General features: G+C 48.6%; 1 protein-coding gene across 1 annotated transcript in view; it reads left to right on the top strand.

The window, feature by feature from the left end:
- The first annotated feature begins 384 nt into the window (after positions 1-384).
- Positions 385-27,829, top strand: part of DYNC2I2 (dynein 2 intermediate chain 2) — a 255,373-nt gene continuing 227,928 nt past the window's right edge. Inside the window, exons 1-2 of the mRNA XM_085614066.1 lie at positions 385-516; positions 11,932-12,186. Coding sequence (XP_085470192.1) covers positions 436-516; positions 11,932-12,186 — 336 coding nt within the window. The 5' untranslated portion in view covers positions 385-435. The remainder of the gene's footprint in view (positions 517-11,931; positions 12,187-27,829) is intronic.

Below are 27,829 nucleotides of genomic sequence, written 5' to 3' on the forward strand. Positions count from 1 at the left end.
AGGACTATCCTTGGGCGCAGCCCCTGTGAGCTCCTGGGTGCAGAGGTCAGAACTATCCTTGGGCGCAGCCCCTGTGAGCTCCTATGTGCAGGCTCAAGCCCATCCTTGGGCGCAGCCCCTGTGAGCTCCTGGGTGCAGAGGTCAGGACTATCCTTGGGCGCAGCCCCTGTGAGCTCCTGGGTGCAGAGGTCAGGACTATCCTTGGGCGCAGCCCCTGTGAGCTCCTGTGTGCAGGCTCAAGCCCATCCTTGGGCGCAGCCCCTGTGAGCTCCTGGGTGCAGAGGTCAGGACTATCCTTGGGCGCAGCCCCTGTGAGCTCCTGGGTGCAGAGGTCAGGACTATCCTTGGGCGCAAGAACGACCTCGGGAGCATCCTTAGGTGAAAGAACAGGGTGCTCCGGGCTGCAAGAGGCGAGGCACTCGCAGGAGCAGAGACATGTCATTTGTGGATGAGGTCCTGGAGGGGACACACATCGATTCTCTCTGGAGGAAGTCTCAGGAGCTGCAGAGTGATTCGGTAAATGAAGTGCTATATTGCAGCCTAATCATGGAGAGGTGCTTGCACCAGGTTCATAGATCCTAACATAAGGTTATTCACCACCTCACAATCAATGATTGCAGAGAAGGCAGTAGTAGTACGTTCTAAGAGGCCGACATAACACAGTGTGTCCTACGTAGGTCCAAAATGGGTGCATCCTTGTTAGATTTGGCAGCTAACTATTGACGGTGAATTTGAACTCTACTACCTGTGTAGGACGTACTGAAAACCTACATAAATCCGGTCATTCTCGACTGCTGTTGGACGTCCCTAGGTTAAAATGTTTCACTCCAGTTATCTTGTTGGGTGAAATCTCATAGCACCCACTTATTGCGGAAATAGTCCGTTAGCTCGTACGGAAATACATCTTTAGCACAAAGGGTGTAGCTTCAGGGGAGTGTTTAGGGTGTGGCAGTTCCCAAATAAAAACATTTTTGACTTGGTAGTTGGGTAGGGGGTCCGGAGTCGGGTCTGCTATCTCTGCGATCTCTGTATCGGTTTTTCTTGTCTTAAGCCAAGAATCAAATAAAAAACAGTGACAGTGGGAGAGAGCGAGTGAGAGACAGAGAGAGAAAGATACCCTTTTAGTGGCCGAATGACAAAATGTGGAACAAGAAAACCTGGAACCAATACTGCTTCCCTGCTTGTCCAAATTGTTTGATCCTAGACAAATATTTTATTTCACTGACCCTCCTTTTTATTTATTATAACCTATGAGCACACTTTTAAGTAATTGGGTTCAGGAAGTGCGCTGTACAAGCACATGTTATATTAAATTTATTAGACTATAATTTTGCTCCCTCTATAATAGGAATCTAGGCCATGTTTATAGTTTATGTGACTACTGACTTGCCTCTTAGTTCAATAATGGCATAGTCGGGCGAGCCACAAATGTTTCCAAACACTATTATTTTTAACAACCGTCTATCTATGAAGTGAAATTATCTGATTATTTAAGGTGAATCGCTTCTGCATGTTAAACAAATGCACTTTTGAAGAAATTGTATCATATTTTTACATTGTTTGTTACACAATATAGTGGCCAAACAGTTTTCATTGCTTGGCTCACCCTATTAATTGCTGGCGCACCCTCCACTATTTGTGGCTTGGGCTTAGTATATGAGACTGTTGTTTATTTATTTTGGAGTTTTATATAGCGCTAGTCAGACCCAAAGGTATCGGAGCACTTTACAACATTAGTCAATGATGAACAAGTAAGCAAATAGTGGTACAGTAAACACAGTGTTCAAAGGTGGGTCATTGGTCGGTATAAGTCATGTAGCATTCAGATGCCAAATAGTACTGTTCGTGGTAATAGTCGGGCGGGGTACTGTGCGGGTCAGGAGCGAGATGCTGTAAGGAGTTTATCCTTTTCATAGTGACTGGATCCTCTGATTGTTGGCGGAATATTATTGTAAGTCCGTTGTCACTTCGTGAGGGCTCGATTGAGGAAGAGCGCTTTGAGCTGGCTTTTGAATTCTTCGAAGGAAGGGTTAGTTCTGATATGTATAGGGATGGCGTTCCAAATTCTGGGTGCATTTCCAGAGAAGGACAGAGATAAGGTCTTTTGTTTGCAGGTTTTCGGGGGGGGATGAGAAGCAGAGTGTTGATGCTTCTGAGATTTCTTGTCTGTCCGCTTTGTTGAGTTTGGCGGCTAGATAGGTGGGTTTACCAGTGTGCAGAGCTTTGTGGGTGAGACAAGCAGTTCTGAAGTTAGCCCGCATTTCAATTGGGAGCCACTTAAGTTATTTTAGAGCGAGGGAGATGTGGTCGTATTTCTTTACTCCCGTCACCATTCTGGCTGCTGCATTCAGTGTTGATATAAGAGGGGCAAGGTGTAGTTTAGACGTGCCTGTGAGGGTGGTGATCCTGTAGTCTAATCTGGAAGCATGAAGGATTGCGTGACTTGCTTAAGGTCGTTTGGTGGGATGAAGGGCTTGATATTGTTTAGTAGTTTCAAGTTGAAGAAGGCACATCTTGCGGTGTTCTTGATGTGTTTGGCCATGTCCAGGTTGGGGTCCAGAGTGATACCCAATGACTTCACGGAGTCTGCCGGGATGAGAATACAGTCGAGAGCATCAATGGACTTTATCCACTCCGTGATTCGGGGGGGGTCTGTTCTTTGTTGGCTATGAGGAGGATTTCCGTTTTGGCTTGGTTGAGTTTCAGATGGTTTTGAGACAGCCATTTTTGGACTTCTATTAGGGTGTCATTGAGTCTTTGCATGTCTGCTATGGTGGAGGATGCGGCAAAGTCTTTCTGCCGCTATTAGTTGTCTTCTTTCCAGATTTAGGTCTGTGTTGAACCACGATCTCGATGGGAGGGTCTTGTTTTTTTCCGTTTCAGGGGCGCTATTTTGTCCAGCATGTCGGTCAGGGCCGCATTGTATTGTGGGCCTGTCTCCTGCTTTGGAGGGGATGAGTGTACTTAGCCTCTCTTTTAGTTCTTCGAGGGGGATCTGTCTTAGGTTTCTTGTCCAGTGAAAGTGATCATTTGCGCGAGGTGGTCGATGTGACTTTTGATTGATAAGGAAGAGAATGAGGTGATGGTCTGACCAGTCGACAGGGAGGGTACAGTCGATGGTGATTCCATCTTTGTGAGATATGATGGCATCCAGGATTGAGCCTTTGTTGTGGGTTTGTTCGGTGCAGTGTTGGGTCAAATTGTTATTGTGAAGGAGCTCATTTAAAGTTTGTATCAGAGGGTTGTTAGTCTTGTTCCAGTGAAGGTTTAGGTCCCCTAGAATTAGGTTGTTTGCGTTTGAGAGTGAGCAGTGCGAGATCAGGTCAGCCAGATGTTAACCAAACGCGGTAGTGTTGCCTGGTGGACGGTAGATGAGGTGGCAGTGAAGCATTTTGTTGTCTGACGTTTTGATGGTGGCGGTTAGGTATTCCGGTGTGTGGTATTTGAAGGAGTCAGTTTCTGTTATAGAGATGTTTCTTTTATGTATGATTGCGGTCCCCCCACCTCGCTGGTTTTTTCTGTCCTGTTCACTTGATAATTTCATTAGTGAAATACAAGGACTAGAAAAATCAAGCCCTGCCCACAGGGATCAATTTTTGTAGCAGAGACAATTAAGAGTGTGTGCAGTGAACATACATTTAAAATACGTGATACCAGGGCAGGGACTCCTGGCCTTTGTTGTACACAGGTCTCTGCTGAGTTCCCAGGGAGAACTGCCAGGCCCAGGCGTGACAGCAGGGGTATAGTTTCAGTGGGGGGTGTTTGGGATGTGACCAACCCCCTCCCCCCCCCCCCCCCCTAAATGCATTTTTGGTTTGCTAGTAGGGCCCGAGATCCCCGGGTCATGTCAGCTATGCCTGTGTTGGTTTTTCTTGTTATTCTCATTTCACTAAGAGGTTTTAACTTGTTCATTTTTTTTGGACTGGCATACCAAAATAGTAGTAAATTTGCCCCCATAGAAATACTCCTTGAATGGGGGCAAATGTAACACATTTTGGAATTCACAAACATTGACAGCTGTAGGCTTGGAAAGCTCTGCTAGTCACAAGTTTCCGGGCATACTACTAGCAGTCACACACCCATAAATGGTAGGAGTGCTTGCAAATGGTCAAACAGTGGCAATCACTTGGAGTAGCATTTCAACCCATTGTTTTTCGCCAGTGTGCTACTCTAGTCAGAGGCCCACCTAATGCAGTTCAGTACTGGAAAACGGTCCATCCCAAACCTTGGTCATCTCACCCCTCCACGCTGCGGCACTGCTTTTTAAAGTGGAAATTTGAGATTCCCAACCCCCAAATATCACTGACTTAGCTACACCCCTGTTTATCACACCCATCGAAAAACCTGAAAACAGTTGTTCAGTAGTGGGATTTCCTCACGTACATGTTATGTTATGTCAAAAGAATTTGTAAAGGGCGCGTACACCAAACGGTTTCATGGCGCTAGTGTCAAGGGGGAGGCTGCAACAGAGAGGAAATTGACTAATAATACCCCTGGGAGAACAGGCAGGTCTTAAGCTGTTTCCTAAACTGTGCATAAGAAGTTACAGACCTCAGCTCTGCAGGGAGAGCGTTCCAAAATTGTGGGGCCAAGACCGCAAATCTTAATCCCCATGTTTCTTTCGTTTGAAAGAAGGGGTGGCCAGCAGATTCAGATGGGAAGACCGCAAGTCCCGAGAAGGAATGTAACGCTGGATCCTAGAAGAAATAAATTCTGGACTATTACCAGAAAGAGCTTTGAAAATGGTACATCCGGGAGGAGGAGCCTAGCGCGCAACCAAGATGGCCGCGTAGGTGCGAAGCTCCCGAGGACCTCCGCGACCTCCTGAATTAATCCTGATTATATCCTGTCGTTGATGAGGGGACTGTGTCTGTGTACCCGAGCTGAGGCGGCACCCGTTTTCCGTTTTCGAATTGGACCCCGGACACTGGTGGGAGCACCGATCGAAGATTGCGGCCTTCTCCGCGCCGGCCCCCCGGATTGGAGTTGTGGGGCGATCCGGGGACAAAGCGAACAACAGCGGCGGGCAGGGCTGGGCGACTCGCGTTCCCCGCGCTTTCACTTTCGCTTTTGCGCCCTCCTTGCCCTCAAGCGAGGTAGGGTTGCGGAGCGGGGTGCGGTGGTGTGGCCTTGTCCCGGTGCCCGGCTGACCCGCCGGCTGTGAGTTGTCCTGCGGTCCAGTGGTCAACCCCCCCCGGAACCCGTGAACTGGTTTATCGGCCCTTTCGAGGAGATTGGCACGATCTTGGGAGTGCGACATGTCCACAAAGCAAGATGGCGACCGGGCAAAGGTGAAATCGACCCGCCGTGGCCCGGCACATCAGTCAAACAGTATGGACCGCTACACCCTCCAGAAGGGATCCCCAGAGGCACAGCGTACATCCCCCGCGGGCCCGGCCGAGGCGTCTGCTCAGCCTGCGGATCTGACCCTCCGGGACGTCATGGGCGCCATTGCCGAGGTGAAGGCCTCGGTGGACCAGCGCTTTGATACTCTGGCGCAGAAGATAGACTCGGCCCTGGTGGATGTGGGCCTGGTGAGAGCCGACTTGTCTAAAACAAATGACCGGGTCGATTCCCTGGCCCACACCACCTCGAGTCTCACTACAGACGTGGCGGCCCTTCAAAAGGAGGTGCACCGGCTTGGCCAGGCGAGCGCCCTGATGGACCGTCGATTGGAGGACGCCGAGGGTCGGGCCCGGAGGAACAACGTTCGTATTGTCGGGGTGCCGGAGGGACGGGAGGAGGAGGCGGCAGATTTGTTTGTGGAAGACCTGATCCTCACCCATCTCCAGCCCCGGGGGCTGAGTAAACTTTTTGCGGTGGAACGTGCTCACAGGGTCCCCGGAGGAAGACCTAAGGTCGGAGCCCCGCCGCGGCCTCTCATTGCCCGGATTTTTAACTTTCGGGACAGAGAAGCTATCCTGCAGACTTCCAGGCTACAGGGACCGGTCAAGCTCGATAATATGGACGTGAATTTCTACCCTGACTTTACTCCGACGGTCCAAAAGCAGAGACTGAGTTTTCTCGGAGTTAAACGTCGCCTACGGGACCTGAACCTTAAGTACTCAATGCTTTTTCCAGCTAAGCTGAGGGTGGAGGTGGACGGTCGCACGCACTTTTTTGATCGTCCCGAGGCGGCTGGGGACTGGTTGGATACTCTGCCTGGGGATCGGGGCCGGGGGGGTGGGGGGGGTGCGGTTGGTGGGGAGGGCTCGCCGGATCAGAACTGAGGGGTGAATAGTAGGCCTTGCTCTGGACAACATTTCGGTTACCATTCACTGATCGTGTATGTTCCCCTCCTATGGAGGTCGTACGGGGTCCATTGGGGGCTTTCCCTCCTCCTCTGGGGGACTAGTTAGTTTTTCGTCTATGGGGCGACAGGCACACTGCACTTTGGGGGGGCTGTCTGGGCTCATGCAGGGGTGCAGGGAGGGGGGAGTTCTGTTGGGATGGGTGGGTGGGGGTGGAGTGTTGTTTGTTTGCACCGCAAGGCGAACCCTTTACTGTATTGTTGTTTTTGAGATGCTCTTTGGGGGACGATTGATGGCTTCCATGTATGATGGGGGGTAGGGATCTGACTGTGTTATCATGGAACGTTAACGGACTGGGGGATAGGATTAAGCGTGGTGTGGTCCTGCAGTATCTGAAACGAATTTCGCCAGATGTGGTCTTCCTGCAGGAGACACACCTTATAGGTAATTCCTTTCATGCCATGAATCGGAGAGGCTATCGCTTGGTGGCCCATTCGGGCTTCACCTCGGGCTCGCGGGGGGTGGGCATCATGATTAAGAACTCGCTCCCATTGGAGATTGATGAGGTGCGCCATGATGAGAGGGGACGTTACACTGTCTTGGTGGGTAGAATGGAGGGCAGAGTGGTCGTTTTTGTATCAGTGTACGTTCCGCCGGGGTTGCAATCTACCACGTTTGCGGACCTGGGGCGCCTCCTCCTTGACCTCCCGGGTGGGCTTCTGGTAGTAGGGGGGGACTTCAATGCGGTGGCTTCTGGGTCTATGGATCGTCATCCCCCCAGGGACCTCCCCCGGGCACAGGCGTGGCTGTCCGGCCTTTTAGATACACTAGGATTGGTGGATTGCTGGCGACTAAAGCATCCCGCGCAGCTGCAATACACTTTCCACTCGGGTGCCCATGGTAGCCTCTCGCGGCTTGATTATATCCTTGTTCCTGCGGCCTACGCTGGGAGAGTGGGAGAGGTGCGCCATTTGGCGCGGGGTATTTCAGATCACTCCCCACTACTGTTGCACTTGGATGTCTTCCCGAGGGGGGAGGGCAGGGTAGCCCCAATCAATGCCTGGTACCTGCGCGACCCCACTATTCGAGCCGAATTGATCAAATCCTTGCAGCGGTACTTTGAGGAGAATGTGGGGTCTGTCCCTTCGGCTATCTCCCTTTGGGAGGCTTTTAAGGCAGTTCTCAGGGGGGAGGCCCTCTCCTTTATCTCCCATGCCCGGAGGCGCGAGCGGGAGGAGGTAACCCGGGTGGAGGCCGAAATCACTGAACTAGAGGGTGACCTGGGGAGCGGGGTGACGGATGCCACATTGCATGTTCTACACCTCAAGCAGGCGGCCTATAGGGCCCTCGTCACGGAGGCGGCCAGGGGCCTCAGTAGAGAGCAACAGGGGCGACTGTATGATGTGGGTGATAAGGCTGGTAAATTGATAGCGTGGTTGGATAAGAAGGAGAGAGCGAGTCGTGTGGTTCCGTTGATCGAGAGGATGGATGTGTATGTGTCACCGAGCCGGCCGCCATTGTCTCCTGCTTCGCGGATTATTTCCGCGAGGTGTATTCCCCGGTTTCTCCCTGCTCGGAGGAGGATTCCCATGCCCTGCTTCGGGACATCGCGCTGCCCTCCCTTTCGGTGGAGGACAGGGATTCGCTGGACGCTCCTCCCACCTCGGACGAAATTGCCCTTGCTATCCGCTCGGTCGCATCTGGCAAGGCCATGGGCCCCAATGGCATCCCTATCGAGCTGTACAAGCTGCGACCGGATGTGCTGGCGCCCCACCTGCGCGCGATGTTCCTGGCGGCCCACTCGCGGGGTTCCCTTCCGCCGGACCAGCGTCTGGCCACGATCGTGGTGATCCACAAGGAGGGGAGACCCCGTGAGCGGGTCACATCCTATAGGCCTATCTCGCTCTTGAACGCGGAGCCCAAAATCCTCGCCAAGGTGCTGGCCAACCGGCTGGTCGGCGTGGTGGGCGACTTGGTCCACCAAGACCAGTCCGGCTTCATACCCCACCGTAACACGGCCCTTAATCTGCGACGCTTGCACGGGGTGCTTGCGCGTGTCCCGTTTGTGCGGGAACCGGCCATCTTGACGTCCTTGGACGCCACCATGGCGTTTGATACGCTCGAGTGGCCATACATTTGGGCGATGCTGGCGAAGTTTGGCTTCGGACCGGGCTTCATCAGCTGGGTCAAGTTGTTGTATTCCGGCCCATTGGCGCAGGTGGTGGTGAATGGACGAGTTTCGGCCCCATTCGCACTGGGACGGGGCACGCGACAGGGTTGCCCCCTGTCACCTCTCCTGTTTGCACTGGCCCTGGAGCCCCTGGCGGAGTGGCTGCGGTGGCACCCTTCCATCCGTGGTCTCCGCTGGACCCCCGAGCATGAGGACCGTGTGTCCCTCTACGCTGATGATATCCTTCTATATCTCGCCTCCCCGCGTAAATCACTGATCGTCCTAGTTGATGTTTTGCGCTCATTCGGTCGCAACTCAGGTCTCGTCATCAACTGGGCGAAATCCTGTGTATATGTGCTTGCCGGGGAGGCTCCGGTCCTACCACGGGACTGTCCGATCCAGATTGCCTCCCAGGGGTTTCGGTACCTGGGTATATATATTACTCTGGACCCGGAGGCCCGCTACGAGCGGAATTTGCTGCCCCCCCTCCAGCGCTTGAGGGAGGACGTGGTGCGTTGGCGGCGTCTGCCGCTTTCGCCGCTCGGCCGAGCGGCCTTGTTTAAGATGATGTCGTTGCCGCGCTTTCTGTACGCTCTCCAGAACACTATGGATTTGGTCCCGGCGCGCTACTTCCGGGAGGTGGAGAGTTTGCAGCGTCGCCTGTTCTGGGACGGGAGGCCACGTATTGCCTTGGCTAAATTGACGCTCCCGTGGTACGATGGGGGGGTCGCCCTCCCGGATATTAAACGGTATTACTGGGCCTCCCAGCTAGCTGCGATTAATCATGGCCTTTACGGGCCCGCCCTGAACCCGGCATTTGAAATGGACAAGATGCTCCTGCCCGGTGGCGACTACAATCGAGCGCTCTACTCTGGCGCGCCGGACCCTCGCCTGACGGGACCGACGCGTGTCATGGTGCGTGTATGGCACGCGGCTAACGCAGCAATGGGGGGGAAGGACCGTTTGACCCGGGCGTCACCGCTATATGCGTCGGCGAGGTTGGGCTCCCTGTGGACCTCGAAGGGCTTCGAGAAGTGGGACACGATCGGCATCAGCACAGTGGGAGATCTCTGGACGAGGGGGGGATTCAAAACTTTCGAGACGCTGCAGACGGAGTTTCAGTTGCAAGGCAGTGAGTACTTCCGGTACTTACAAGTCCGCCACGCGCTGGGCTCTGTCTTCCCGGATGTCGCGTCCATTCCGGAGTCTTCCCCCCTGGAGGACAGAGTGCTGGATGGCCATGTCCCAGACAGCACGATCTCCCTTATATATAAAAAACTGATCAACGACCGATCGGGCCTGCTGACTGGCCTCCGCGAGGCCTGGGTTGCCGATGGGCTGGAGTTGGACGACGAGGACTGGATGTCCGCGGTGGCCTCTCCGAAGGAGGTGGCCATCCCGGCTCGCCTTCGCTTCGTCCAGCTTAAGATCCTCCACTGGGTTTACGTGACGGGGCCAAGGCTTCTACGTATGGGCTTTGCTGAGGATGGACTGTGTAAGCGTGGCTGTGGTGCTTTGGCAACTTTCTTGCATATTCTGTGGGAATGCCCAAAGGTGGAGCGATTCTGGCGTGGTGTGCACGAGGTCCTGCGAGTGGTTACGCGTGTCGTGTTGTTGCCTGAAGCGAGGAGATGCTTGCTGAATGTGTGGGAGCCAACTGACTACTCGGTTCCGCAGACGCGGTGGGTGACTCTGGGATACATGATAGCTAAGCGTGACATTGCTCAATTGTGGGGATCCCAGAGGCCTCCGGCAGTGTCGGCCTGGAAAGAACACATGGACTGGTGTATGTTTCGTGAAAAGGTGGTGTATGTTGCGAGGGGTAAGCCTGGGGCGTGGGTGAAAATCTGGGGCCCCTGGAACGCCTATCGCGGGGGTATTTGCGAGCCGCCGCTGCTGCCGGCTGCCTCACCAGCCCCGTCCCCCTAGCCGGCCCCCTCCCCCAGCCATGGGCACGTGGTTCCCCAGTCCCTGATCTGTTCCCATTCCCCTCTTCAGAGTTTGGCGACTGGTTGGGGTCCCCCACTTAAGGAGCGCGTGCTGTCACTTGGGATTGCGGGTTGCCTTGCGGGTGTGGTTGTTTTTGTGTTGTTGTGTTTCGACAAAAGGAAACCGTATTGTGGGTTTGGAGTTATGTGGCCTGCACTACTGATATCTCCTGATTTACCCTTTTTGCACCGCCAAGAGATTTTTCTGTATGTATGTCATATGCTTCTGCCACTCTAGCGGCCGGCCAAACGGTTGTAGGCCCATACTTGTAACTATTTGAGATTGTAATAAACGGTTTCAAAAAAAAAAAAAAAATGGTACATCCCTGCTTGAAGTTCAGCGTTTTTCCATGGGAAGCTAGTGTAGGGGATTTCATTAAAGATCTGACATGATGCCATTTGGGCTGGTGAAAGATCAGCCTAACTGTAGGCAACGTAATTGATAGGCTGGGATGCCGACATAAAATAAGTTGGCGTAATCAATGCGGGAGATAACCAGAGCCAGGATAACTAGGGTCAGGGCTTCAGTGGTCAGGAATCTACTGATCTTCCTAATTCTACGTAATTGAAAGAAGCAGGAGACCATAGAGCCAATTTGCTCCTTCATGGACAAATCATTGCTGATCACTGTGCCCAGACTTTTGGGAGAGCATGCTGGAAGTGGGGGGATTCCCAAGAGTGGAGGCCAGAAATTGGAATTCCACAGGCTGGCTGGCCCACCCATAAGGATCAGCTTGGTTTTATCAGAGTTCAGCTAAAGTTGGTTGTGATTCATCCATTCGCTGATAAAGTTCATGGTGGATTGGAAGTTGGACACAGAAGATGCCGATTGATTGATATCAAATATAAGTTGGAGGTCGTCAGCATAGTTAAAAGTTCCAACCTTCCTTTCTCTCAAGGAGCAGATCGGGGTAATAAGTACAAATTAAAAAGGAGCGGGGAGAGAGAAGAGCCCTGGGGAACCCCAAAAGTAAATTTCCTTTTCTTGGAGGCTAAGTTAGGGAGGTGAACCGCTTGAGACCGGTTGCTGAGAAAGGAACAGAGCCACTTCAGCGCCAGACCCTGGATTCCAGCATTGCTAACATGTACATGGGTCACGCCAGCCGCGGTCCGTTCAGGTAACAGCCATGGGGCCGTGTAAGGGGGGATTCCGAGGGACGATACTGAGGGAAAATTAAATAAAGAATGAATTTTCCCTCGAAATCCCCCATTACACCGCCCCACCGCTGTTGCCTGCATGGACCACGGCTGGGTCACGCATATGGTCTCACCCTCAGTATTAATGCACCAGGCCAAGATGTCACATTTGGTAACGTCATCATCTGTTTCATTTTACTGTGTTGAGTCCCTGATCATGCTTTTAAACTTGCTAAAAGTAAACTCAACTGATTACCTGTAATGTACCAAACTTTGCTACTTTGCTCTAAGTGAAGGTTACCAGTTTTATGAACACTCTTCCATCAAACTCTTACAATGTAATCCCTCCAGGCTCAGTTTGTTTCTTTGTTTTCTATGATTCCAGAAAAGCTGCCAGACAGCCCCCATCTCTAGAATTGATGCAGCTATACAGGGACCTCATGGCCGAAACATTGGCACTCAGACTGAAACGAGCGTTTGCCCGAAGCTGGACCTCCACCCAGGACCACTGTGCCACCACCCAGGCTTAGCAGAGTTTCTTCAGCGGGTGGAGGAAGATGTCATCCGGGAGCTGGACAAGAACTGGAAAAGTCATGCTTTTGATGGCTTTGATGTGAATTGGTCAGAACAGAACCTAACGGTAAGCCAGAGAGCGCCACCTGTAATCCAGGTCTTGCGACGTGCAGTGCTGGTTATTACATATGTAAATACTCTGGAATTTTGTTCTATTGCAAAGAACTTCACTGTAATAGTTTGATGCAGGATCACTTAAATTTTAAAGAGATTCTTCTAATTTGGACTAAGCTGAACGGGGCAGCCCTTCAGCCGTTTTCTCTGTTGGGGTGCATCTACATGAATATTCTGAATTCTTTTGCACAGTGCTGATCAGTCTTAGTAAGCAAACCTTTTCATAGGTTTAGAACTGGTCTTTCTATTTCAGTTGGCCCATTGCCTTAAAAATTCTACTCCGATTCAACATGTAGCGTTAGAAAATGTACCCTTCCAATGGTTTATAGATGACACCTATTTTTGTAGCTCTTTTCCAGACTACTGAGCAAAGGTTTGGTACTACAAGTATGGTCTGGACCCTACAAGCTGTGCGGTATCCTTCCAGATTGTTCTCTCTTTCTTAGTACTTTGTATTTTAACACCTGTTTAATAATTCCTATTTTGTTTTTTATGCAGCTCTTTCTTCATTTCTGCTTCTCACTTAAATGGGGGGGGAAGGGAAATAGTGTAAAGTTCTTTTGTGATTATATCCTCAGGTACATATTTCTGATTTACTTATTGATGTCCAAACCAACTATTAACACTCATTAAGCTCAGCCTAGAGCCCCACCCATGCCTGTGACGTCATATGCCTTCTTAAAGTATTCTGTACACAGTGGCAACTCCTCCACTAAGGCGGAGGAGCATTGCCCCACTGCCTTCTGCAGTGGAGTACAGGAAAAATAAAAAGATAATGAGCAGGGGGAGGAGTGGTGGGAACTCTGTAAAGTGCGTCTCGGGCCAGCCAAGCAGTCATGTGCACTTTGCATGTTCTCCACCCCGATTGCATTACAGCCTGGGTGAAGAACATGACAAGGCTCCCATTCCCTTGCTGAGCGCTGAACCACGGCACTCAGACCAATCACAAAGCTGTATTGCTGTGTTGTGATTGGCTTAGGGGAGCCTGGGTGCTTTCTGTTCCGGCCAGAGCATAGGGACGAAGACAAGGGACAACAAGGAGAGACTCGGTGAGGAGGTACTTTTTTTTTTTTTTCCTTCTTTCCCCCCCCCCCCCGCCTCGCCATCCCCAATCCGTGCCAGCTGACACTGTCTTTACATCACATATTCTCTTGAGATCCAGCATGTAGTCTGCTTAGATCATAAAACCTTTTCTGGCACCATCACCCAAACCTCCATGTGTAACTGATGCTATTTTTAGATTTTCCAGCTCTTCCCTAGTAAAGAAAGAGAAAGAAACAAAGGTTCCATCAGAGCCGGTTGTCAAAATTGTTTTTTATAAATTTCAGGCTAAAAGAAGTTCAGTACTCTCCCTGTTCGTCATGGAAACAGTCTATCCTAAACCTTGGTCATCGCGCCCCTCAATGCTGCAGCCACTAGACTTAAGAACTCCTTTGATATAAATCAGTACGGGTACATATGTGAGACAAGGTTCTTTTCAAAGAGCGAGGGGTCACAAAACCTACATTTATATACATGAATTTGTATATGAGGAAAAGAAAAGAGCTTGGTGTCTTAACACATGATTAGTATGCAGACCCCATTTTATACATAAACTGTAAGTTCCTTGGGGGAGGGGTGGACTGGAATGATCCAGGTGGTCCAGTCTGACATCTAGGACAGCCCGGGAAATAGAATCTCACGTTTTAAAGCCCATTTCTTGTTGCTCTTGCTTGTTCTGCTTTTCGAGGCACCTCTTTTCTATTGAAACATTGCAGATTTGAAATTCCACTAAGTTTTTGCGGCATCGTTTCTTGATGTCAACATAATACACAAGATCGCAGTTTGGTACTAGTGTCACAGATCGATGTGAGGTTTCATCGGGTGGTCTGTCATGAGGATACAGTTATGAGGCTAGCCATTGTGTTGTATGAGGTGCAGGCAGTAACTGTATTAAATATTTGTACAGTCTTGACTTAGAAAGGTGCACAGTTTTAGTGGTGAGTAACAATGCTACCAACCCTGAAGTCCTCGAATCCACATCAATTTCCAAATTCGTCTCTCTTGACAACAACCAAGTAGTCAAACTAATAAATGCTACAAAATCAGTCTCACCCCATGATCCACGCCCTCCAGCCTTACTAAAAAAAAAAAGCCACTGATGTAATTGCGAATCAACTACAACCATCTTTAACACTATGTTTAAGACTGTTTTTTTTTTCCAAAACAGTGGAAGAAGGTATCCATCTTACCATTACTAAAGAAAGATAATCTTAATCCTCTTGATCCAAGAAATAATAGACCAATTTCAAGGATCCCACGCCTTGCTAAAATAGTGGAAAAACGAATGAATCAACATTTATCTACCTTTATCAACCATAAGGAGCTCCTCCGTTTTTCCCAATTCGGCTTCAGAAATGGGCATAGCACAGAAACTGTGCTGATTGTGGCCACAGCAGAAATGAGATCAACCTTAGGCAAAGCTGCCTTGATTCTGTTGGATTTCTCAGCAGCATTCGACACAGTGAATCAGGATGTCTTGATCAAACGCCTCGCTGAGATGGGAATGAACAGAAAAGCCCTGATTCTTCTGAAATCATTTCTCAACAAAAGGGAACAATCCATTTCTACTGGAGGATTCAAATCAGACCCCTTCTTTTTCCCTCGCAGCATTCCCCAAGGATCATCACTAACCTCCACTTTATTCAATATCTATGTGACACCTCTGGCGGCATTAATCAAATCATTTGGCCTCTCGCTGACTTCTTACGACGGTAATGAGGAAAACATCCGTTCCCGTTTCGGCGACTGCATGCCGGCTTTAAGCGAATGGATGAGCTCAAATTGTCTCAAACTCAATTTGAGTTATTCTGTTTGGCAGAGACAAGTCCTCTGGTCCCCAAGCTGGTGGCCACAAGAACTGGGTAATCTTCCCAAACCCGCAAAGAAAGTCAGAAATCTGGGAGTGCTTGTAGATTCTTTTTGTAGATCATAATTGCAGAGATGGTGAGACTTGCAGGCACGGCAGTGGACAGCAACAGTCCCCAAAACTACTTCGACAATTTGTCTAACCAGAGCATGCCAGAGAAACAAACGGAGCAATCGGAGTCATTGAGATCTCGTCAACAATAAATGAAGGCGAAATACGTGGTAAAACGCAGGGTCAAATAAACCCAGGAACCACCCAAAAAAGGAATGTATTTGAAATAGAGGCCCTTGTTCATCACCCAAACAACCAGCAACATGCCACCTTTGACTCCACGAATTCATCCGCTTGGAAAATTAGACCGAACTGCTCCACTCCAACGAATAAACCTGGAAAGGGCGCATGCACAACAACTTAGTGCTCCCAGCACCCTAAACACAGAGCCCAACGCTTTAGGAATGAAGGAAGGATCCAGGCATCAATCAAGTTGAACAAGCACCATCAGTAACAGACAGTGACTTTCAACAAAGGGCGGATGAATTTTAAAAGAGCAACAAGTGGCTTAAATCCTGGATACTGCTCTCAAAGCCCAGATCCCTTTTATAAGGCAGGACTGGACCACATTTAAAACACAAAAAAATCATCCTTACTGGCAGCTGTTAAAGCACATACGTGGCAATCCCACAAATGAAAAATACAAGTGGAACTAATGCAAATACTGGAACAAAGCGTCCTGATAAAAAGGTAGATATGCTAAATGCCAAAGTTGACCGGTGGGCCATTAAAGAAAAAGGCTTAGGAGCAACCGCAAGTTTCGCAAGTAACACATGCGAAGCCATCGTTGAAAAGCTAACCACACTGCCAGACCTGCTATCCCCCTAATAAACCAATCTAGGAAGCCTTGATAAACAACATACAAAACTTGAAAACAATGATCCGCCCTCCGGAGCCAAAAACGCAATAACGGAAACAGGAAAAACTTTTGACATTATAGAACTAACCAGCAGCATGCCACTGGGCAAAAGTGGCAGTCCCTCGATAAACATGGAAGAGGGACACCTAAGCAAAATAAAAGGCCCAAAAGAAATGACCGCAAGTATTGCAGGGCAGCCGTCCAGACAACAAAAGAAAAAACTGTGAAAGTCATTTAAAACCTCCAAAAGAAACCAGCATTGGCATAGCCAATATGTCTCGCCTTTGGGACCTTATAAGAGTTTAGACAGAGGTTAAATCTGGTAGCCTCTCTGAGACATAGGCATCACATGTGACTGGCTGCCCAAGACTTACTGACCTTTCAGGAGCCTGATAAGTGAGTGACTGTAGAGGCCCCATCGGTCAGAGGAAACACAGCCACAGAGACAGGGAAAGCACAGACTCAGCAAATTCACTAAAACTCACTGGAAGAACATACACTGAAACTAAGACGGGGAAAACAAAGACAGGGAATATACTGCCACTGAGACAGGGAGAACACAGGCACAAGGAATATACTGATACTGAGACAGGGAACAGACCGACATAGGAATACACTGATGCTGAGACAGGGAACACACAGACACAGGACATAGACTGACACTGAGACAGAGAAAACGCAGATAGAGGGAACACACTGAGACATGGAAAACACATAGGGACCACATTGACACTGGCACATGGGGGACCGTGAGACTGGATCACCAAATTCAGTGACACTGACGCTGAGACTGGGAACACAATGCAATAAGGAAGACAATGACACAGACAGGGAACATAGTGAGTCAGGGAATGAACCGATACAGGGAATATAGATAGGGAATAAAGTAGCTCATAGACAGGAATTACACTGACATTGGTAGAAGGAATACCCCAGCACCGAGGTAAGGAATACAACAAGACATGAAATTAAGATGCTTAGAGTGGAAGTACATTGACACTGAGACAAGGAACTCACTGACACTGAGACAGAAGGATACGCAGACACTGGGCACCCAAACATATCTGAAGAGGGGAGGCATACATAAGGAGAGGGAAAACACTGATACTTGGACAAACAGGTAACCTGGGTCAGGGTATACACTGTCAGGAACACAGGAGAGGCAATGAGCTAGGAAAAAGAACACACTGCTGCTGGTCAGAGAAAGCTGTACACTGAAATGTCAATATAGTTCTGAAACCGGCAGGGACATCACAATAATGTGGTCATGGAGAGCAGGACATGGAAACTGAAACCCACCTGCACCGGGATAAGGCACACTGATTTGCACACTGTAACTGAAACAAAAACAACACAGATGTGGGGGAACACTTCAATGCCCAACGCCTGTAGACAGCCTTCACTAATGGAGCTGGGGGCGGTGTGCTGAAATATTTTGAGAGGATTTTTTAAAATTACCTGCGGGCGGTCGTCGAGGGATCTGCGTGTTCTGTCAGAAACAAATACCAGAGAGTGCACCGCCAGTGCCCGGTATCGCAGTTGACCAGCAGGAGCAGAGCTGTGGAAACCTGGAGGGGGGGGGTTCTAGGGAGCAGTGCCTAGGAGATCCAGGTCCCTCCACTTTTCCTGAGTGCATCGCTGCAGGCGGGAAGCCTCAGCCGGCCTGAGGGAGAGTGTCTGGTGGCATCAAGATTTGGCAGAGGTAGCAGGACCTGGACACCAAAGAACCGTGGAGGAGCAGGCACCGGCGCGCGGCCCAGAGAGGAAGCGCGCCATGCCTGTGCAATCAGTAGTCGCTAGGTTTAACGAGGCATGCACGGCTGAATGGGACAAGTGCTCCCCGAAGGCAACCGGCCAATGGAGGACTGCTCGAATCCACACGGCCGGTGTCTGATCAAAGTGAGGAAGCAGCGCCACACCCACTGGAGTGCCTGGTACAGTGGAGGCAGCAGGAGTTGGGCACTACAGCAGGGCAAGTGAGCGGCCACTGGTGCGCGGCCTAGGAAGGATACGAGAAAGGCCATGCTCCGCCTTGACACAGGCACAAGGATTTAAAGGGGCAGGTCACCGGGACGAGTGCAGAGAAGACAATCGGCAGGTGGAGGACTGCTCGAATCCACACGGCTTTGTACTCGCCAATATTATTTACATTTAGTTTTAATTCTGACCATACTTTTGGTTACCTTTATAAATTACCCGTATGGCTTTAAAGCACTGGCACGCTCAGCTGACCCGTTTGTGAGGTTAAAGCAACACAGGTCTAAATACATTTCCAATAAAAATACATCAATCGTACAAGCTGGGTCCCCTGTTAGTGCTATACGGAGTTGGAGTCGCAGCAAAAAGAAAACAGTTGTCAAAGTTTGCGTCGGGTGAGCGCTTTCTGGCCACAACACTCCTAATAAGGATGTTCAGAAAGTGCCTTATTGCTGATAAATGCTCGGCATTAAACCACAGATAAAGTGAAAAGACTTACTTCTCTTGATGGCTGCGCGGATGGACGACAGGGCTCCCTGGCTGCAAACAAACAAAGCTGCAAACTTTCACGAAAGTGAAAGCTAATAAGACAAGCCCTGGAGTGGTGCGCACGTGCGCTTGTGACCACCGCTGCAGGCGAAAAACCAGCGCTGACCGCGATCGCGTCATCTGTTTCCAATTAACGCGAACACGATAATTGGAAACAAATGGCATTAATGCTCGCTCCAGAGCACCCTAGGCTATGTACAAAAGAAGGTAGGACAATCGCCCACCTTGGACCAATTGCGTGCTGTCTTTTTAAGAAAGACGCATGCACAGGCCAATTGAAGGTTAATTAAAAAAGCACGAGCATGTGTTCTGAGTTCAAAATCCCTTACTAAAGCCTCGCAGAGCAGCGCATGCGCGCTGGCTCAGGCGAGACCTAAAAACGGTATGACCCTCACACCAAAATAATTTGCTTGACCAACATTAGACACAAATCCTGAGTCCAATCAAGCAGAGACTGGAACAGACCGCTCCTTAAGGGCCCAGGTAATTACTCCATCTTCCAAGCAAGACCCAGAACTCCTGAAGAAGTAACCCTGGCGAAAAACAGCCAGGAACAAAGTAGAATCATCAGCACAAATGGGCAAAAAGCAGAATGCCCAAATAGGGAAATTACCACATACGCTCCCTTACATACAGCATTCAACCCCCAGGAAAGAACCCACTCGGAGGTAGTGAACCCCAACATCAAAAACATGCCTAAAGGCAAGAAAGCTTGCAGCCCCATGAAAAGACAAAGGTGCTACCCAAGACAAGTAGAAGCTTGGCAGTTCAAACCGCAGCAAACGGGCTTGCAGGAATGCAACTGTGCGAGCAGCTGAGAAATCTGCTGTTGGCACCAGAAAGGGTCACCTGCACAGCGAAATATTAACTACTGCTAATGGAGACACAATGTGAAGGCCAAAATATAGACACCCTGCAAACAACAACGGCGAGTAAGACCTCGCCTATTGATCAGAGGGTCCAGATAGTCAAGCAACATACTAGTACTAGGTTGGATGAAAAAGTACAAGTCGCGCCATGCTCAGGTAAGTGTCATATATGGACTTTTGGCCCAAAAATCACAAATGGCAGACGGGCACATCAGAACGACAATAGAGAAATGGAAGAGCAATTGAAAGCAAGTACACTATCCACTTTGATCTTCACCCCTGAAACAAGAGACTCATGTGACATTTCGGTCAAATATTTTATACCTCTTGACCAGCATACCTCCACTGGCCTACTTAAATTCCGTCTCACTCCGCATCGGTGCACTGCAAGATTTATACCTGGATTAGCCAAAGAGAGTCAACTCTGACGGAGCGGACAAGCAGGGCAGATACCCAAAACATTATGGCAGAAAAAGATCTACTCGAGAAATGGGGTATACGCATAGACAGCTGTGCAATGGAGAAGTATCCTTCTATATTATTGCACAGACTACAAGATCAAGGGGTACAACAACTTTTGAAATGTGTATTAAGGGGCACCAAACCAATTTCAATACAGCCCTGTGAAAATAACATCACAATCTAGCTCTCAATGAGTGGTGGAGTCGAACGTTGTACAGAGGCAAGAGCAGTGCAAAATTCTGGGGCACCAGAAGACTGGGCCTGGATACCAGCAGTACTGCACATCAATGGGAGGCCAAACTCCTAGCACAAGAAAATGCCAGACCGCCTGGACACCAGCACCATTGCACACCAAGGGGAGACCAAATTCCCCTCACTGGGGAAATAAAGGAGCAGATGATAAGATCCAGGATTAGACTAATAAGCTGGAATGTGGCGTAATTCAAAACTGCAGTAGCAAATAAAGAAGCCATAGAACTCCTACAAACAGGTGACATTTTATGTTTACAGGAAACTTGGTTGACAACGCCTAGCCCTATGAATGGCTTCCAGGCAATCCACACATTTGCTCATAAGAAGAACCTTTTTGGAAGACCCATTGGCGGGCTTTCCATCTTTATAAAACTAAATCTGCAAGTATGTGTCAAGGAATGGCTCACGCACTCGCACGATGTTCAGATCCGTAACATAAAAGGAATAGGAATAGAGGGAACACAAGCTACAATCGCAGTAATCAACCTCTACGTCCATCAAAAAAAGGAGGCAAAAACATCAAATATCAAGACAATCACTGATCTAATCAAAGAATAACTCTGCAAGCACCAGGGCCATGAGTGCGAGTGCATTGTGACTGGAGACTTTAATATGAAAATCTGTGCTGCCACATGCAAAACCAAGGGGAGAGTGGGCGGAACATCATGGAAGCTTGTATCAATGAATTGAAGGTGGGGTCTGCGTATCAAACAGGGCTGATTAAATAGTAAACCACAGCCCCCTTTTTAAACCTCTCCACGCTGGAATATATGTTCCTGAGCAAGGAACTACTGAGGAACTGTGCAAAGTACAGCACACCTCTGCAAGTGACCACCACTCATTATCGATTTTGGTGACTGTAAGTGCTACAATGCATGAGGACTATCTCCCAGCTGGTCAAACACTTCCTACAAACAGTGGGTTGGCAATAAAAAGAATCAAATGGGGGTTTGCTTGCCGGGCTAGATACCAACGGTGGAAGTAGGGCATACAAACATCTGGCATTGAAAAAAGCTGGCCAAAGAAAATAGATTTGCTATTTAAAGCCCTGTGTGTATAAAAGCAATGCAACCACAAAGGCAAATCTATAGGAAAAAGGCCCATCTTTCTTCTTGATAACAAAGCATTCAAAGAGCATAAAGAGGTGCCGCCAGGCATAGCTGCAGCACAGAAGAGAGAGGTGCGCACGGACGAAAAAACAACCTGAAAGAAATCGGAAAATCACATTAAAAAAATCACTTGGCAGCTGAAACAAACGCACATAGAGGAGAAATGGAAACCTATATACTCCCTGTTAGCACCCAACAAGTCATGGGAACTTTGGGGCTATGTTAACTGCCTCAAGCTCCAAAGGCCGCCCTGTCGGATTGTTCCAGACGGGACGCTCTCGCGCTCTTGGTAGGTTTCCTCTGGCTGTCCACCATGATTGAACGACGGGCCTCAGCTACCCCAATCTGCAGCACACGGAGGTGAGTGGAAGGGAACAAGGATACAGGTCTGCGAGTCACGTGTCCTTCGCACCCTCCTTGGGGTTTGTGCGCGAACCACCGTGCCTTCCCTCCCACAGTGGTTGGCAGGCCCCTGCATTAATCCATGCCTGATTTTGTTCCGTGCCGCAGCCCCTCATCTGGATTGCTGCCGGCTACGGTGCAGGTCCACACTTGGATGCACTTTTGGTGTTGACGATGTATTTCTTCAGCCTGGAGTGCATGGTTCATCCACTCCTCCGTGGCGTTCTCGTTAGAGCTCCGCACTCTGATCGTGCTGGCTCGGCTGAGATCCCAGGTTTTACTGATTAATTTTCTGCGTCTGGTTATTGAGCCAGCGCTTCAAGATGGCTCCATCATCAGTTCCTCCAAGAGGCCTTCATCCATTTTGTCCAATGAATAAGATGCACCCACCCCTCTTCACTAAGAATCACCTCTGCAAGATGGTGCCTGTTTCTAGCCCACAAACCAAGACTAAGCCTACAGTGATCCTTTTCCACAGTGTGAGCATCTATCAAAAGGGAGGTAGGACTAGCCCTCCTTAACTCGACTCATACCAGATCTTGATGATGGGAAACTGTAGTAGGACAACTCCCCTCTCTCAATCAAAGGATTAAAGCCAAAGGTAGGACTCCCTTCTTGGTACATTCCATCAATGTCGGACATCTTTTTACAGCCCACTCATCCTGAATAATTGACTACACAGTCCCCTGATAGACCGCAGTAAGTCTCTCGCTTCTCGGGTACACAGTCAACTCATCTGCGCTTATTTAATCCCATCTTTACCCACAGTTCTTCATGCTGCCTAGATCGTTTTTTTTCTCTCTTCCTCAACACCCCCAGGTCTCCAAGATTCCTTATGTAGTCTCCCCCCTCCAACTAACTTACTCCGAAGTCTAAAATGATTGTACCTTAACTACCCGTTCCCAACTTACTCTGCCTACTCACTAGGTCCTCTATCAAACTATTTATGCTTTAATTGATAAATAAAACTACCTTCACCTCCATAAAGTACTTATTGGGGCCCCTTCCTCGCCAGGACACACTATCGGAAAGGAGATGAGTCCCGATCCCACAGGATCTAACGCCTTCATTATCAATTACCTGTCTAACCTCTCCAAAAATGCCGCCAAAAACACAAACCTCGCATACTCAAGGCCAGGCCAGACCCGAAACTTTAATCTCAGGCTTCTACTTCTGTTCAAACAAGGGTAGTATAGTTAATGACCTCATCTTCTGTACCAGAAAACGAGCATGCTGGCGGAAGGTTCTCTACTCCATGCTGTGAATATCAGGCACTAGGAAAACCCCTGATGGTCTCAAATTAATGACGTCGCCCTCGCTCACTTTCAACGTTAATGCCACTATCGCCCTCTACAACAATGGTATCATCCTAATCCAAGCCTCTAATGTCAACCTAGTTAAGATGGTCAATATCTTCCCTACACTCAAAAATGCGATCTCGGCTAAATCCAATGACCCCTACCCACACCCTACCATTACTCAGGACCTAACCAGTCCTACCCCCCCACCACAGCCGGGTGGTCCCCACTCTCTCTAAACCATTCTTCCCCCTTAGATGATCTCAGAGCCTCTAAGTCCCCTATCGGACTGGCCCAAACCACTAGACCCCTTACTCAGAAGGCAGACGGGCCTACGGGTTCGCTCTGCTCGAAGTTCTCCAGTCCGATACTGGTTGATTCTCGAGCTTAGAGGTTCCCGCGCGCACTACCGCCATTGCTCTCAATGAAAGATCCCTCTTTCTACACCACCCGCTAGGCCAGAGATCTGGCGATTGCCCTCCACGGACTATGATCGGCCAAACCCATTCATCCCCTGAATTGACTGTCCCTGACTCACAGGTCAATGGCCCTCCCACCCTCTCTCTTTTACCATCCTCTTTATCCATGCACCCTGGAACACCGCTAGTCCCTAATCCCCCCCTACAGAACTTCGCAACACCACCTTAAACCTCCCGGGCATACATCGAGGCCCCTCCTCTCCGCCAGATCTCCCAACACAACCTCTACCCCTCACCCAGCACTCAGACCTGGTGGCGCGTCTGTACAATATATCTCTCCAGTTGCACCTTCTCACCGTCGAACTACACGATTTGAAAGCCCTCTCAAATGAACATTTCCCCTTGATCAGCTCCCTCCTCTCATTTGCGAATTTGCCCATAACCCCCCCCCTAGCGATTATAGTTTGCCTTGGCCAGCTTTCCCCCCTCGCTATCTCAAACCATACCCCTACCTAACGCCCCCTCCCACCCCAGAAGATTGAATGCCTATCTTGTGTCTAATGATATCGATGACCTACTCAACTCTTATTTGCCTACTCTAGACAACAACACGATCCCTCCGGGGAAAATTCAAACCATCCACTCTAACCCGAACAGAGAACCCCCTCACAATCTTAGTCATTAATAATCACAACCTCATGAGAGTGAACATCATCCAGACTCCTTCCCCCCTGCGTACTACTCAACTGCAGGTCAACACGTAAACATGCCTCTGATATCTTCGACCTCATCCTACACAATGAGTTAGACATCATCATCCTCACTGAAACTTGGCTCAATCCCTCTTCCACTCCTATCCTAGACCTCCTAGTTCCTCCTACCCACAACATAATTTGTCTAGAAAGAGCCATTAAGCTGGGCGGTGGCCTAGCTTGTATACATCAGAGCGCACACTCAGTTTCCCACTCGGAGGAGTCTTCTACGCCATCCTCCTGCGAATACATTTGTCTCAACATCTCAAGCAATAACCTTCCGTTGTGCAAACTTCACACATTCACAATTTCCCCTTCATCGAACAATTAATGGAAATCATATCTGGCAATGTAGACTCCATAATGTCCCAAATCTTCCTTGGTGATTTCAACCTTCATTGGTCTAACCCCAATGACCAAGCTGTAACATGCCTTAAATCATTCTTAAGTGATCACAAGTTGATCCAACATTGTGACCGGCCAACCCATAATAAAGGAGAAATTCTGGACCTCATCAGCACAAGCATGTCAGGGGTCTCCACAATACCCTGGCGGACATGCTGAGCAGGTCTCTATCGGACTGTCTCAAGTGGGAGCTAGAACAGGATTAAGTGAACACAGTGTTCCAGGCTTGGGGCAGACCTGCGCTGGACCTATTCACAACGAGGGAGAACAAGAAATGCCGATACTATGCCAGCAGGTTCCCTCAACAGGGATCAAGAGGGAATGCCCTGTCCATGCGATGGTCAGAGATTTGTGCTTAAGCTTTTCCCCCAATACCATTGATTCCGAAGGTGCTCCGCAAGATGAAGCTGGAGGGTTGCCGTTTAATACTGATTTCACCCTCTTGGCCAAGGCAATATTGGTTCCAGGAACATCTCCTATTGTCTCAAGACAGGCCCATTCACCTTCTCCCAACGCCTACAATGTTATCGAGGGACAGAGGGCAAGTACTTTATCCAGACCCACAGTCCCGGCGCTTGCACGCATGGCTCCTGATTTCTTAGAGTTCAAGGACCTCAACAATTCGCAGGACTGTCGTGAGATTTTGGCCAAATCCAGTGCCCAGAGCACAGTCAAGACTTATCGCCTCAAATGGAGGCGATTTTGCTACTGGTACTCCCGTATCTGCTTTCTCTTGCCAAGTCTGGGCTTACTTTTTCATCAGTCGAAGTACATCGTGCTGCTCTTTCCAGATTCAGGAAGTGCTCAAAACTTCCCTCTCTTTGCTCGTCTTCACTTGTCAAACAATTCATGAAAGGACTTTTCAGAGCTTTCCCTCCAGTGCGAGCACCCCCTCCAGAGTGGGAACTCAACACAGTGCTAGCGCAATTAATGAAGCATCCATTTGAACCTCAAATTCCTCACTTGGAAGGTTGCCCTTTTATTGGCTCTTACGTCTGCGAGAAGGGTTAGTGAGATCCAAGCTTTCACTATCAAGAAGCCCTTCTTACAGTTTACTCGTGACTTCGTGATCCTTCGAACAAATCCCAACTTCATCCCTAAGGTACCGACACAATTTCACTTGAATGAACCGTTAAGATTAAAAACATTCTTTCCAGATCCATCCACTCCAGCTGAAAGAGCATTACACTCCCTGGATGTTAAGCGCTGTTTAAAATTCCACCTACAGAAAACGAAAGACATCAGAAGGTCCAACCAACTGTTCGTGGCCTATGGTCAAGCAACTCTTGGGAATGCAGTAACAAAGGCAACAATAGCCAGATGGCTGGCATCTGCTATTCATTTCTGCCATGACAAGGCTAACAAATCTTTTCAGAGGAAAGTCAAAGCTCATTCGACAAGAACTATTTCAACTTCTACAGCTGTTTAAAATTCCACCTACAGAAAACGAAAGACATCAGAAGGTCCAACCAACTGTTCGTGGCCTATGGTCAAGCAACTCTTGGGAATGCAGTAACAAAGGCAACAATAGCCAGATGGCTGGCATCTGCTATTCATTTCTGCCATGACAAGGCTAACAAATCTTTTCAGAGGAAAGTCAAAGCTCATTCGACAAGAACTATTTCAACTTCTACAGCTTTGTTTGCTGGAGTGACTCTGGTAAATATCTGTGGTGCTGCGACATAGAAAAATGTCCACACGTACACGAAGCATTACTGTCTTCAATCTTCCCCTCAAGAAGATGCAGCGGTTGGACAGGCTGTTCTACGCCATCTCTTTCATTAAGATCAGATTCCGGTACTTTTCTCTTTTATGTATTGCTCCATTACTTTTAATATTTATGCAAATATACAGGCTGATATGTCTAAATCGTGATTATTTCTCTCTCTCTCTCTCTCTCTCTCTCTCTCTCTCTCTCTCTCTCTCTCTCTCTCTATATCTATATCTATATCTATATCTATATCTATATATATAGAATCTATATCTTTTCTATAGCTTTTGCTTCGTAAAGGATTGTTAAAAAAAAGAAGAAAAAAATATATTTATATATAATATGATGTTATCAACCTTTGTGGATGCTATTTGGGAGTTTATGAGCACGTGTCTCCCACCATCCGCAAACGACAGTATATTGGTATACTGCTTGCTACTTGCTACTCTGATTCAGGATTGTGAATCTATGAAAGATGCCCCAATACTGGATACGAAAACAAGTTACTTACCTGTAACTACAGTTATCCAGTATTGGTATCTTTCATAGATTCACATGCGCCCACCCTCCTCCCCGGCGAGTCAGTTCTCTATAATCTGGGATACTTACTTCTCACTTGTGCTAGGAAAATCTGAGGAGAACTGCCTCTGCTGGGAAGGTTCTAGAGGGTGCTGGTAGCTGATTGGTTGGAACCAAATTTTGGTTCTTTTTACTATAATGATGTAGATGGGCTACTAAGATGTAGGCCTTAGGCTTTTTCTTTTAGCCTACTACTGTTATTTACTTTTGGCACTACTTTTGTATTTACCGTGGGACTCCCGCCTCGGCGATGGGGAATGATTCAGGCACGTGAATCTATGAAAGATACCAAGACTGGATAACTGTAGTTACAGGTAAGTAACTTGTTTTCTTATTGTTTATCATTTTGGGAGGGGCCCTGCGTATGATTTGGCACCACATGTATTTATGCATTAATCCTGCACTTTAGCATTGAAGCCTGTGGTTGCACGTACACACTCTGCACTTTACGGCTCCTTGCATGTTTCAGAACTTTTCGTTTTATTTGTCTAGGCATGTCTGCGTACTTTAGAACCTCATGTACACCTGGCCATGGTGCAAAATGTCGAGTGCCACAGTGTAACACTGGAGTAATCTACTGCAATTCGCTATGGCACGTCCACGCACTTTACAGCCCTATGCATGTCTGTCTATGGCTTAAAACGTCCGGCTTTATTATACAATCTTTGGACCTATCTGTTGCACCACAGTACTTGGTCCTTACACATGCTAATGCTGCCTGTCTTGCTTGGGCTTCAAATGTAGTGCCTTTTATAATGTCCTACATTGATTTCACAATCTTGATCTTTGTTTTTTGTTGCATACACATAAGCTGTGAATTTAGTTTGGGCTCTAAAAATTATGTTTTTAATGCAGTCTTAATAAGATTTTTTAAATGACTGTATAGGTTTTAATTACCTGGTTTTAAACCTGACCTCTGCTTTTATGTCGCAATACAGATTGTTTTTGTAAATGGTCTTAGGTAATCATACAATAAAGATTTACGCTGGCTCCT

Source organism: Triturus cristatus, chromosome 1_2, assembly GCF_964204655.1.
Source record: "Triturus cristatus chromosome 1_2, aTriCri1.1, whole genome shotgun sequence".
NCBI classification, from domain to species: domain Eukaryota; kingdom Metazoa; phylum Chordata; class Amphibia; order Caudata; family Salamandridae; genus Triturus; species Triturus cristatus.